The 14,017-nt window shown below is 42.2% G+C and overlaps 1 protein-coding gene across 1 annotated transcript; it reads left to right on the forward strand.

Moving 5' to 3' along the window:
* Positions 1-606: 606 nt before the first annotated feature.
* LOC307270221 (uncharacterized protein) lies at positions 607-11,572 on the forward strand. The gene is made up of 2 exons (XM_080053393.1): positions 607-865; positions 8,255-11,572. The coding sequence occupies exons 1-2, from the start codon at positions 679-681 to the stop codon at positions 11,113-11,115; spliced, it is 3,048 nt and encodes a 1,015-aa protein (XP_079909519.1). The 5' UTR covers positions 607-678; the 3' UTR covers positions 11,116-11,572.
* The last annotated feature ends 2,445 nt before the right edge of the window (positions 11,573-14,017 follow it).

The raw sequence follows: 14,017 nt of genomic DNA on the forward strand, positions 1-14,017 counted from the left end.
AAAACATTTTTGAGAACCAATTTGAGCTGAGAAGGAGAAGAGGCTTTTATGTTCTACACAATTCCCCACTAAATAAAACTTTATTTTGTTTAACAGGGAAAATTGGAACGGATTGGTGTGAATGTGGGAAAATAGAAACGGTGGAACACGTATTGATGGAGTGTGAGAGATACACATGAGCTTTGTTGGTAAAGTATAGGAAGAGTGTCGAGTCTGGGTGACATCCTCGGAACAACAGGATAGGGTTTATAACTACATGTAACAGGATTACTTAAAATGATTTAGTATGTATATAGCCTACCCCCCCCCCCCCCCCCCACCTCTCCCTCCCCCTGCCTTTTTTTATCCACTTATTTATATATCTATTTATTTAGTTACTTTTTTATTTTCTTGTAAAATGACATAAATAATTTTGTTACACACTCCGATACAGTTGGTGGCGGTATGCACCAAAGAAAGCTATGGTTGTAAACTGCAAATAAACAAAAAGAAGAAGAAGAAGAACTGTAGAGTAAGGAAAAGGCTTTTATTTTGAAGGGTTCCCGCTCCGGAAATGATTGACCGCCCTCACTCTGACTAACTTGTAACAAAATGGCGTCTGTTGTGTTTCGGGAGAGAGAGACGGTTTGATGGAAATACATTGTTTGTGCCAAAAAAGTCGAGTGTTACGGTGTGAAAATGTCGGAAATGGTGAGAGCGTTGGTGAAGCAGCGACTAGCTGCGGCCGCTGAAGAGATATTTGGGCTGTTTGAAAGAACCATAGCAGAGCACGAGGAGGAACGCTGTCGTTTAAAAGAGGAGATCGACCGACAAAACAAACTACTGGACGCTGTTTTGAAGCCTGAAATCCGGCTACACAGAGCAGGTTGGTACAGCTTCGTTGTTATTGTCGATTATCTTGTCAGATTTTTACTCCGCCTCATTTCCTCTAAAGAGGGTATTGATGTGATATTGGGTGGAGGGAGGTATGCCCATCTATCTGACGTAGGCCTATACCTCTGAGGTGAAGTGAGGGCCAGCTAGCCCTGGCCCTCACAGCTAGCCGAACAGGCAAATTAGCCTGTTCCGTGCTCCAGCAGGATTGCCCCCACTACCCTGCAGGCCTGTGCTCACACTGCTTGTGGCCTGGGCACGATTGCACCTTGCCTACGTCACCGTGCGCGTTTAGGATTTGGACCGTAGTCTAGTAGGCTATACCATAGACATAATAAAGGATAGACGCCGCGTTGGCCGCTACTGCCTATTGGCGCTGACGAGCCGTGGGGCCGCCATCTTGAACCGGTCACACGTTCCACTCAGTGTAGTCTGTTTGGCAGGTGCAAATAGTGGGCTTAACAGTCATTGAAGATTCTGATATAAGTAACCAGACGTCCGAGATCAAAACGAGGAACATCCCCCGAAAAGGGGGAAAACGGAGACATTTCCAGTTTGACTAGCAATCTGATTGAAAAACCTAATGAGGTGTCAACAAAACGGGAACAGGTAGTTGTTTCTATTTAGCCAGGGACAGGCAACCAACAATGGGGACGTCTGGTCACCTTTATGATATGTGATGTAGGCTATGATAGGTATTTTGCAAATCACACACTTTAGACTAAATATGATAGAGAAGCAGAAACAGATAGGGGCAGTAAAGTCAGCTATTTTAATAAGTTAACAATATATGATTAGGCTATATATAAATATATTTATTCATTTACAGTGACGAGCATATACAATAAAGACAATCACAGGGATAACATAAACAGAGAACAGAAATAAAATCGGATAAAATATATTAATTTAAATAAAGTAGGCCTATACAAAATACAAAAAAAGAGCAAAAATAAAATACTAAATGAACAATGAATTCAGCTAAAACAGTTACAGTCAGATGTGTAAAATTCAGAAATCCTAGATTCAAATAAACCAAGAGTAGGAAGAGCAGTCATTTTTAAATAGCTCTGCAGAGCATTCCATGAATTAGGGGCACTACATGAAAAGGCAGTTATTCCTAAACTGGAGTTAGCTCGGGGAAATTTAGGAGGAGTAGTCGAGCATGGTACATATGAAGGGTGGATGTTTCCCATGAAGGCATTAAATATAAATAAAAACCAGTGTATATAATATCTCATTAAAAGAGAAGGACAACATGAGTGTTCGTGTAAAAATATGTTTTATTTCTCTAATTTAAAACACAAGCTTGTTAGGCAATTGCCTCTTAAATGAGGACGGGATTATTTAAAAGCAAAGTCTTCTTGGTTGTCCAATGTTCTATACTAGGGGGGGAATACCAAGTTCAGTCTAGTCTCGAGTTGGTTCCTCAGACACAGACAGGAAATCAATGCGTGCCTTGCAGCGCGGTACATTTAAAAACACATTCAATACAAAACCACAGCAATCAAAAGTATTAAATTAAGGGAAAATCAAACAACAGCAAACAATAATACTCAAATGCATAAAATAAAGTTAACCATCCTTACAATCGCATTTTACTCCGACGAGAAATAAAAGGATTTTGATTCTGATCTCTGATTAGCTAAAACCCCTGAAAGAGGACTGTTTTACAGAGCTTCTTTCTTGTGCTCCCTTTCTGTAATTCAAGCGAGGCGAGTTTGGCAATGTGGTGCAGCTTTAATTTGTGAAAGACAGACACAACCAATGACAACAAGTCGGAATGGTGGTTGTCGATGCGAGTGGGGACATTTGTTTTCATCAGTTTTGACCGGTCCAAGATGGCGCCCGCATTTCTCGCGCTCTACGCCCAACGCGGCGTCTATCCTTTATTATGTCTATGGGCTATACGACTGTTTGTGAATATTTTCATCCGGCCAAATTTGCATCAAATATTCCACTTCCACATTAGAGCAACGAGAATCCTTAAGCTATTTTTTTTTTTAATGTAGCCTTGACGTAGGCTAATAGGTCGCGGTGGACAGTCTCATAGCACGCTGTTTATTATTTGTTTATATTTATTATTTATATAACGGCCCGTCATCAGCAGTGTTGGCCAAGTTACTTCAAAAGCGTAATGCGGTATACTTGTTACTGTCATTTCAAAGTAGTTAGTTACATTACAATATTACTGTCTTTGAATTGTAAGGCATTACACTACTTTTACATTACTTTTGCATTACTTTCACCAAAATAACAGGAAGTATGGATTTGGTGTTCTTAATAGATCTTCTTGTGTTAAATGCAGCTCATTACACAGCAGGAGGTGACATGGTATGGCATAACTGAGCTAGGCTTAAGGCTAACACAAGTATATAATATAATGGTTACAGTTATGGCTCATGGTGCAATACACTTTATAATAGAAATACTGTATCTTTGGTATTTATATTAATATCAATAGAGCTAGAGCCTACTACTGTAGATTGTAAAAAGAAAATCATGACAAGATACAAAACCCTTTTTACATTTCGATCCCTTTATTTTCTTTCATTCACAGAGAATTTGCAGCATAATGAATGACATAGCTAGACCTATTGCTTCTGTGGGGATAGCCACATTTTTCAAAATTACAAATCACAATCAAAGTGCTTAAAATGAAATTAAAGTGGCTATACATGAACAAATGGAAATAAAAGTCTTCACAGAGGACCTGTTACTACCAAATAAATAAACGGGTAGCATGCAGCCAAACAAAGCCACTGGCTATGATCTTGCATATTTACACAAGGGTTCATTAAAGGTGCATTGTTACTTCGAGAAGTGAACAAGATTTCTCATAACTGAATGAACAAACTTTCCTCGCAGGAAAATGTGATCCCTGGAACACTGTTTGAAGTTAGAAAGCTTCCTGAAAAGTTACTGTTTCACTGTTGTTGTTTACAGCAGCAGGGCCCACAGTTTGGTTTACAAACATATTCTAGTCTTAGGTTTGGTTCCAGGTTCCTCAAAATGAATAAGTTTTGATTTATGATGATAAAATTATTCAATACTAAGAATTACATGTAGGCTCTGCAAATGTAAAAAATACCATGGCACAGGGCTTTGGAACATTTAAATGGAACAATGGCGCCACCAAGGCTGGTAAAATTAACTCATAGTCTTGTTACATTTCTATGGTGGGGAGCTATCCGATTTTAGCTTCACTAAAATACCTTTTTAAAGCGCAACAGAAGAAGGCGCTGAAATCGCCCATCTCCAAGACGGTTTCGTTCGGTTATTTTAAGTGTCTTTTATAAAGTTTCTTGTTAAACCTTAGTGTAGGCTACTGTTTCCTTATCACCGGACCGCGGAGTCCCGCTATGTGTTGTTTTGGGTTCGTCTCATCCGCCATTGTGAGTCTGAAGTGTTTTCAGACAACACAATTAATTTTACCTTTATTCTCGACATCTCCCTCGTACTCTCTGGACCAGCCAATAGCTAAATGATCATTTGAGGGCGGGGCCGAGCGGAGCGCATAGCAGAAGGGTCCGCTGCATTTACAAGCCTGCCTTCCCCGGCGTGTGGAACAATGATAGTTTAATAACGATTATTTTGTTTTCATGATTGAGGGAAGCCGTAATAGTAATTGAAAATGAAATTCAAGTTATTGCCCAGCCCCTCAAGAAGGATGACTTAAATTGGGCTGAATTTGGAGAGGTTTTAAATAGCTATATTTATTCTCAATCTTTATAATTTTGGCGCTCCTGATTTTCCTTTGGCGCTGGATAAATCTGCTTTGGCGCGCGCCAAAACTTTCTCTATTCAGGAAAAACCCTGTCTCCCAAGTGTGCCGTGGCCAAGGGGCTGTTCCGTGCTGGAATACGGATGGCGTGGTCACACTAGCCAAACGTTCTAGACTTTAGTATGCAAATGAGCTCGGGCACGGAACAGCGGCCCTAGTGTGAGTGCGCCCTAAAGAGGCCATGCCCCTAATTACTCATACATTTTAACCTCCAATAGAATAGAAGCTAGCCTGGTACAAAAAAAAAATCACCCCCTCAGTCTTGTCATTGAGATATGACCTAGACATACAGACTGGAATGTTTTTTGTACCAGGCCTTAAAGAGGACCTATTATGTTTTTTCAACTTTTATGGCCTATAAACGTTGTTATAATGATTTATAGTCATGTTTAACGATACTAAAGTGTCAAATAATGACTTGCATGCATTTTGACGTATTCCCTGCTGACCATCTGGGGTGGCTGTGTAGAGCGCTAACCCTAGGGACGCCGGTCGTGATTCACTTGTTCAAATTTCCGGGATTTATCTACGTAGAACAATCCGGATTTTCCATGTATGGCAATGCTGCAACGTGCTCAGGCATGCTCCAGCCATGCCCCCACCTGCCTGCTCAAATCTGTCCGCGCACCGCTGAAAGTACCGGAAGGTAACCAATCACAACGGAGTGGGGTTGGCAGGAGGGGGGGGAAGGGGGCGGAGAAGGACGAAGCCAGTGTTGACAGAGAATGCTGAAAGTGCCCAGATGAGAGGAAGCGTTTCCCGAAAATCTACATAGTTTTGTGCTGTGATTCGTGTCAGGCCTCTCTATAGGAGTCATTAATGAGAAGTTAAGACCAGAAAAGTAGTATAATAGGAGATCTTTAAATAGGATTTAATAATGCTGTGAAAACTGCCCCTACTGGCCAATCGGTGAACTGCATTTGTTTGTCACTTCCACATTGGATGCTAGTAGAATTCGATTTGGTTAGGACTTGAAACAAACCCCCCTCTCTTGAAACTGCATAGTGCACCTTTTAAATGTCACTCAGTGCGTTAACATGCAGACTCATAATCGGGTAACTAAACGAATAAGACTTCAACAGGACTTTTAAACTGCATGTAAACACCTTTATCCGATCTACTTCGCACTCAAATCGGCACAATAACGGACAAGCAGTGTTTCCCCTACCACTATACAGGCCTGGCGGCCACGCCAGGCCAACAGCAGCCTGACTTTAAAAAAAAAAAATGTCATTGATTCCGTAATAATCATTTGCGAGCGTCTGCGCGGCACTGTCGGTCTACCCCTCGTGTGCGCCTGTCTTTACAACCTCTCGTTTGATCATCCCATCAGCTGATCTGTGTGTCTGCTTGTGTGTGTGTGTGTGTGTGTGTTTGCTCACGGCGGGCGTGATGCGCGTGTGCATTCGGTGCACACTTGTTAATCACGGAAGCCAATGAGCAGGAGCATGACTAGCAAGCAAACGCTGAACTAGTGGCAAAAATAAAACCAGCGCCTGCTCTATGGAGATATTAAAGGCCTACTTCACCGGTTTGAATATGAAGGTGTATTGAATTCTGAGATCCTATGTAGTATAAATGTGCAAAAAAAATTAAAATCGGTTCATCCTAGCCTGAGAAAAGGCAGAAAGAGTGTTTTTTTTAACCCTATATTTCTCTTTCTCGTGACATCACAGAAAGAGAAATATAGGGTTAAAAAAAACGTACTTTGTAGATATTACTGTGATGTCACAGTAAAAGACATCACAGTAATATTTACAAAGTAAGTTTTTTTTTAACCCTATATTTCTCTTTCTGTGATGTCACGAGAAAGAGAAATATAGGGTTAAAAAAACACTCTTTCTGCCTTTTCTCAGGCCAGGATGAACCGATTTCAATTTCCTTCGCACATTTATACTACATAGGGTCTCAGAATTCAATACACCTTCATATTCAAACCGGTGAAGTAGGCCTTTAAGGACTCTGTAACAGGGACGTTGAACAGGAAAAAGTGCTGAGCAAAACTTAGAAAGTTAAAATCGCTATGTCGCCGTGGCAACACACCCAATCTGTATCAACAGCAGAGACAGCGCAGAAAAAAACGGCATGCACACGTTTCAGTAAGTTTACAGAAGTGCCACACTGCTACTGCCTTTGACATTCTCAGAAAAGCATTCATTTATGTTCAAGGGAAATATTAATTTACTTATTGTTTTAACTGTTAAGTTATCTTAAACAGCTGGCTATTGTACCCCTATTTCTTTGTATTTTCAATGCTACTTTATTTTTATGTTTTAAATTGAGAAATAGGCTAGATGAAATATAATGGTCGGAATAGGGAATTTGCCTTATGTAGCACACATGTTGATGATCATGATGTGGAGCCTATGTCAATTCATTTATTTTCAACAAGGCTATTTGCATTAAAAGGTGAGGTGATTCAGATTATTCCAGAAATGAGTACTAGACAGGGGCTGTCTATATTAGATCTTAGTGTTTATTGTTTTTTATTGAAATCCACATGTTTTTCTTGAATAGTTTACATGGCTTGTGTCTCCAAATTATTACAGACAATTGTTATAGGCAGGACATATGACAGCTGTTTACAGAACACATAATAAATCAGATTTCACCTCTCAAAGTGCACCAGATTGATGCATTTAACTTTAAAAATTATAAGGTTTTCTTCTGCAGGGGCATGCCCCCAGACCCCAGAAGGTCCATTCTCACCCAGCAGGAAATCCTGTGAGAAGCACCACATGTACAAATGTACTGAATGTGAAAGCATAACCCTATGCCCTCATTTTTAACGGGCTGTCAAAAGAGGCTCATCCCAAATGGGGTTCGTTTTGGTCAATTTCTTCTAGAAATTTGGTACGCACACGGCGCGCATACTCTTTATCAGCTCTTACCACCGTGCCTAAAAAAAATTCTAGGGGAAACACTGGGACAAGAGAAGTCGGATAAGAACACCTAGATAACTCATTGTCGGCATTCTCTCTGCATGTACTGTATACAGGGATCGGATATCGCATATCGGACTTCTCGTTCTGTGCTTGTGTGCCTGCTCGTTATAGGCTACACCATGGGTTATTGTCTGAAGGGAACCGGACGTGGCTCTAAAACCACTTGTTGAAAGCATGGTTGAAAGGGCTACACCACCACCTTAGTGGAGACAGCCATGCATCGGACATTTATCCGATTCCTAAAAGGCCATGTATACTCAGACAAGTGACACGGTCCGTTCGAGTGTCTAGTTCGATATATGTCTTAATCCAATTTAGTTGTGCCATGGAAACGCACTGACTGTTTCCCACACATAGGCTGTACTTGGGTGGCCCACCCAGTTCATTTTGACCCGCCCAGGTAGATAAAATGTTTTTTTAACAGTGTTAAAAAATACACTTTTCTATAATTTTTTTAAATTAACACATTTTAATGATGGATGTGAGCTTGGGGTAGTCAATAAACCATTGATAAGTTTATTGCTGAACCCGCCCATCATGTGACGAGCCGCCGCACTCTGGGCCTCCTATACCGCAAATCCTCAACCTGTTGGAAACACTGAATGTTAATAGGAAATTATAGTTTTCTAAAAAGTTTCATTATTCTCCCCAGATGTCCATCAGCTGCTGGTGGTTAAAGAAGAGGAGCCACCAGAGCCCCCACACATTAAAGAGGAAGATGATGAAGAGAAAGCTCAGTCCTCACAGCTTCATCAAACACAAACTGAACACATGGAACCAGCAGCTGATGGAGAGGACTGTGGAGGACCAGAACCAGCCAGGAACTCGCATCCAGATCCACATTTACAACCTGAGACTGAAGACCAGCCTGAAGACTCCTCTGAGACTGAAGACAGAGATGATTACTCTAAGGAGACCAGAGAACCTCAGTCAGGTTTAAAGGCTCTGAAAAATAAAATGTCTGAAAGTGATAAGAGACGTAAGACTCGACATGAACACTTCATCTGCTCTTTCTCTGGGAAAGTATTTCCTTACAATCAGAGTCTGAAGAGACACATACGAATTCACAAAGGAGAAAAAAAATCTAGTTGCTCAGTTTGTAGTAAAACATTTACAAGGAAGGGAACATTGAAAAGGCACATGGCCGTCCACACAGGGGAGAAACCATTTAATTGCTCAGTTTGTAGTAAAACATTTACACGGAAGGAAAATCATATTAATCACAGGGTCGTCCACACAGGGGAGAAACGATTTAGCTGCAAAGTGTGTAGTAAAACATTTACACTGAAGTCAAGTCTTACAAATCACATGGTTGTCCACACAGGGGAGAAACGATTTAGCTGCAAAGTTTGTGAGCAAAGATTCATGTGGAATAAATCATTGAGAAGACACGAGGCTGTCTGTCTTCAGTCCTCACAGCTTCATCAGAACCAAACTGAGGAGAACAGAGAGGCGGAGCCTGGAGCCAGCAGCTCAACTGAACACATGGAACCAGCAGCTGATGGAGAGGACTGTGGAGGACCAGAACCAGCCAGGAACTCACATCCAGATCCACATTTACAACATGAGACTGAAGACCAGCCTGAAGACTCCTCTGAGACTGAAGACAGTGATGATTACTCTAAGGAGACCAGAGAACATCAGTCAGGTCAGTCAGGAGAAAAAACATTTAGTTGCTCAGTTTGTCTTAACACATTTACAAGGAAGGAAACTTTGAAAAGGCACATGGTCGTCCACACAGGGGAGAGGCCATTTAGTTGCTCTGTTTGTCATAAAACATTTTCACTGAAGGCAACTCTTAAAAAACACATGGTTCTCCACACAGGGGAGAAACTATTTAGCTGCAAAGTGTGTGAGCAAAGATTCATGTGGTATTCATCATTGAGAAGACACATGGCTGTCTGTCTTCAGTCCTCACAACTTCATCAGAACCAAACTGAGGAGAACAGAGAGGCAGAGCCTGGATCCAGCAGCTCAACTGAACAGCTCAACCTACAAATGAAAGAGGAACCAGAAGAACTGTGGAGCAGTCAGGAGGGAGAGCAGCTTCAACATATCACCAAGTTCCCCTTCACTCCTGTCCCTGTGAAGAGTGAAGATGATGAAGAGAAACCTCAGTCCTCACAGCTTCATCAAACACAAACTGAACACATGGAACCAGCAGCTGATGGAGAGGACTGTGGAGGACCAGAACCAGCCAGGAACTCACATCCAGATCCACATTTACAACCTGAGACTGAAGACCAGCCTGAAGACTCCTCTGAGACTGAAGACCGTGGGGAGTATTCTAAGGAGACTAGAGGACCTCAGTCAGGTTTAAAGGCTCTGAAAAATAAAATGTCTGAAAGTGAAAAGAGACGTAAGACTGGACATAAACAATTCATCTGCTCTTTCTGTGGGAAAAGATTTCCTTACAATCAGAGTCTGAACAGACACATAAGAATTCACACAGGAGAAAAACCATTTAGTTGCTCAGTTTGTAGTAAAACATTTACACAGAAGGGAAATTTTATTAATCATATGGTTCTCCACACACGATTTAGCTGCAAGGTTTGTGAGAAAAGATTCACGTGGTATTCTTCATTGAGAAGACACAAGGCTGTCTGTCGTCAGTCCTCACAGCTTCATCAAAACCAAACTGAGGAGAACAGAGAGGCAGAGCCTGGAGCCAGCAGCTCAACTGAACACATGGAACCAGCAGCTGATGGAGAGGACTGTGGAGGACCAGAACCAGCCAGGAACTCACATCCAGATCCACATTTACAACCTGAGACTGAGGACCAGCCTGAAGACTCCTCTGAGACTGAAGACAGAGATGATTACTCTAAGGAGACCAGAGAACATCAGTCAGGTTTAAAGGCTCTGAAAAATAAAGTGTCTGGAAGTGATAACAGACGTAAGACTGGAGAGAAACCACAAAGCTGTTCTGACTGTGGGAAAAGATTTAGTCACAACCTTAAAAGACACATGATAACACACACAGGAGAAAAACCATTCAGTTGCTCAGTTTGTCATAAAACATTTAAAAGGAAGGAACATCTGGCACGGCACATGGTCGTCCACACAAGGGATACACCATTCAGTTGCTCAGTTTGTAGTAAAACTTTTTCAGTGAAGGGAAGTCTTATGAGGCACATGTTTGTCCACACAGGGAAGAAACCGTTTAGTTGCCCGCTTTGTAGTACAACATGTTTATGGAAGTCACAGCTTACAGTTCACATGCTTATCCACACAGGGGAGAAACCATTTAATTGCTCAGTTTGCAGTAGAGCATTTTCAGTGAAGTCAAGTCTTAAAGATCACATGGTTCTCCACACAGGGGAGAAACCATTTAGCTGTAAAGTTTGTGAGAAAAGATTCATGTGGAATTCTTCATTGAGAAACCACAAGGCTGTCTGTCTTCAGTCCTCACAGCTTCATCAAAACCAAACTGAGGAGAACAGAGAGGCAGAGCCTGGAGCCAGCAGCTCAACTGAACAGCTCAACCTACAAATGAAAGAGGAACCAGAATAACTGTGGAGCAGTCAGGAGGGAGAGCAGCTTCAACATATCACCAAGTTCCCCTTCACTCCTGTCCCTGTGAAGAGTGAAGATGATGAAGAGAAACCTCAGTCCTCACAGCTTCATCAAACACAAACATAACAAATGGAACCAGCCAGGAACTCACATCCAGAGTCACATTTACCCCTTCCAACAGACGTAAAATCTGGGCCGGTTCAGAGCTGGTTCCCAGTTACAAACCAGTTCTTTGATTTCCCACCACCAGAGAGTCTGTCTGTGTGTTTGAGACAGACAGACAGACAGACAACCGTGGCACAGGTGGTTAAGCGGGTTGGCCAATGATCCAAGGGTTGGCGGTTCGATCCCCGCTCTGCCACTAGTGTCATGGTTGTTGTGTCCTTGGGCAAGACACTTCACCCACCTTGCCTCGTGTGAATGAGTATGACTGCTGTATGTTTGAGGTGGTGGTCGGAGGGGCCGTAGGCGCTGAATGGCAGCCACGCTTCCGTCAGTCTGCCCCAGGGCAGCTGTGGCTACTATGGTAGTTTACCACCACCGGTATGACTGTGTGTGAATGAATGGAACCTGGAACCCTGTAAGCGCTTTGAGTCACAGAGAAATAAAGCGCTATATAAATCCAATCCATTATTATTTATTACAGACAGACAGCTTACTTCCTGGCCCGACAAACTGGTTCCCTATGCCCACTGCCTTTGTTAAGACCTTTCTACCCGTCCTGTGCTCTACCATGGTGAACATAATGAACTCTTCCCTAGAATCTGGCTGGGTTCCTTCCACCTTCACAGCAGCATCCCTCACACCCATCTTTGAGAAGCCAGGTCTGAACCCTGAGGACCCTAACAAATCCAGGCCCATCTCCAACTTTCCTTTCCTCAGCAAGATCCTGGAAAGAGTAGTTGCCGCCCAACTCAATCAGCACTTGTCCAACCATGAGCTTTACAAACCCCTCCAATCTGGTTTCGGACCCCGCCACAGCAGAGACAGCCTTCATCAAAATTACAAACGACCGAATCTGCCTTCATCCGCCTGAAAAATATCTCCAGACTCCAACACTCGCTCCCCGACCTTGTGGCAGTGACCTTAAACCATGCCTTCATCACCTCACGTCTAGACTAATGCGGTGGACTCTCATAATGCCCTGAACAGACTCCAGGACGTGCTGAACAGGCTCAAGGTTGTGGCCCCCAAATCAGTGCTCCAGAAAGTTGAAGTTCTCCTTATGGTAGATGGCTGCTCGGGTTGAATCCGACCCATGGACCTTTACTACAGGTCATCCCCCCTCTCTCTCTGTCTCCCCATTTCAACTCTGTACTGTCTGATGAAGCTTGAAAATGCCCAAAAATAATGTTAAAACAGTACGTGCTGAACTCTGCTGCTAGGGTCCTCACCGACACCAAGCGATGGCAGCACATCACCCCTTCCCTCATCCAGCTTCACCGGCTCCCCATCAAGTCCTGCATCCTCTTCAGACTGCTCCTCCTAACCAGCAAATCTCTTCACGCCCAACCTTACCTCACCGACCTCCTCCACCTCTACACCCCCTCCCTACAGCTGCGGTCCTCTGACGGGGGTTTGCTCTCAACCCCCCGGACCAAACTTTTGTGTTAGTTTTTTTTAAAAAGTCCTCCTGTACTTTTGTAAAGCTTCCTTGGTTTTCTTGTAAGGTCTATATAAAACCAGGCTATTATTATTAACATAATTACCAAACAAAGCGATCAAATCGACCACCGAAAATACGATGGATAGGCCATGTTTGGTTTATAAAGCAAAGCGAGAGGCAACACGTGTAAAAATAAGACGTATTCGCCACTGTTGTGCTTAAAGGGGCACTGTGTAACATTTTAAGTAATTTATTAGCTAATATCAATATCCTCATTCATAAATATGTCCTCATTGGTATAAAATCACCTCTGCCAATAATTTGAATGATCCTCCTGAGCGGAGGAATGAAGCTGAATTTCAAATATTAATATTACATTTTGTACATTAGGCAGGTAGGTCTTATGGAGGATTCCATGTTGGAAGTGTCATGGTTGGAATGTCATCAGGTGCATTGTTTAGAATTTAGAATTGTTATGTCCTTGAAGGCCACTGTAGCTTCTGTTATTATTCAAAAGGGGTGGGGTTACCCAAGGAGCGTTGCAATCTAGAACTTTCTAGAACTTTCTTGATGATATCATAATACTCAGTGCCCCTTTAAAGTTGGCGCTAGCTTTAGGGTTGGCCGGGACTCGGAGTGCAGCAATGTCGCACAACGTACACAGACGTTTACAGTGACGTCATGACGTTGCTCTCTTGGCCGTAAAAAAACAAACTGGTTCTTAATAGCTTCCCAAGTTGAACCGGCTGGGAACCTCAGCTTTTTTGTACATTCTGGTATTTTTGGTCAAATATATTTGACCAAAATGTTTTGCTTTCATCCTGGCACTAAGTCATCAACATTTGTCATTTTCACCAACATGAACATTTTGAACCACTTTATCATTCTTGGCATATGGATGAATTACTGGAAATGTTGTTTAATTAATGATTTCAACTATAATGGTATTAGTGTGTTGGTAATGTGGGGATGTCAGAGGGTGGTGTTGTGTTTGTATTGAGAAATGTGTGTGTGCGTGTGCGTTTGTACACTGCCTAAATACTTACTGTCAAATCCTTATGGGAAAATGTCAAAAAGGTAAAGGATAAAATCATACTCACCCTTACATTGCAGGGATTATACTTTCTACATTTGCATGTGTTGTTTTCTGTTGTAATTAAAATAACAGCCCAGGAGCTTTTATTTGTAACTTTATATTGTTATAAGTGAATAATAAAAGACATTATACAAATTGGTGTGTTTTCATTCAGTCTTGTTTAAATAATATGGTGCAGTACAGGCATCAGATGAAAA

Source organism: Ammodytes marinus, assembly GCF_949987685.1.
Source record: "Ammodytes marinus genome assembly, chromosome: 25".
Lineage (NCBI taxonomy): Eukaryota > Metazoa > Chordata > Actinopteri > Uranoscopiformes > Ammodytidae > Ammodytes > Ammodytes marinus.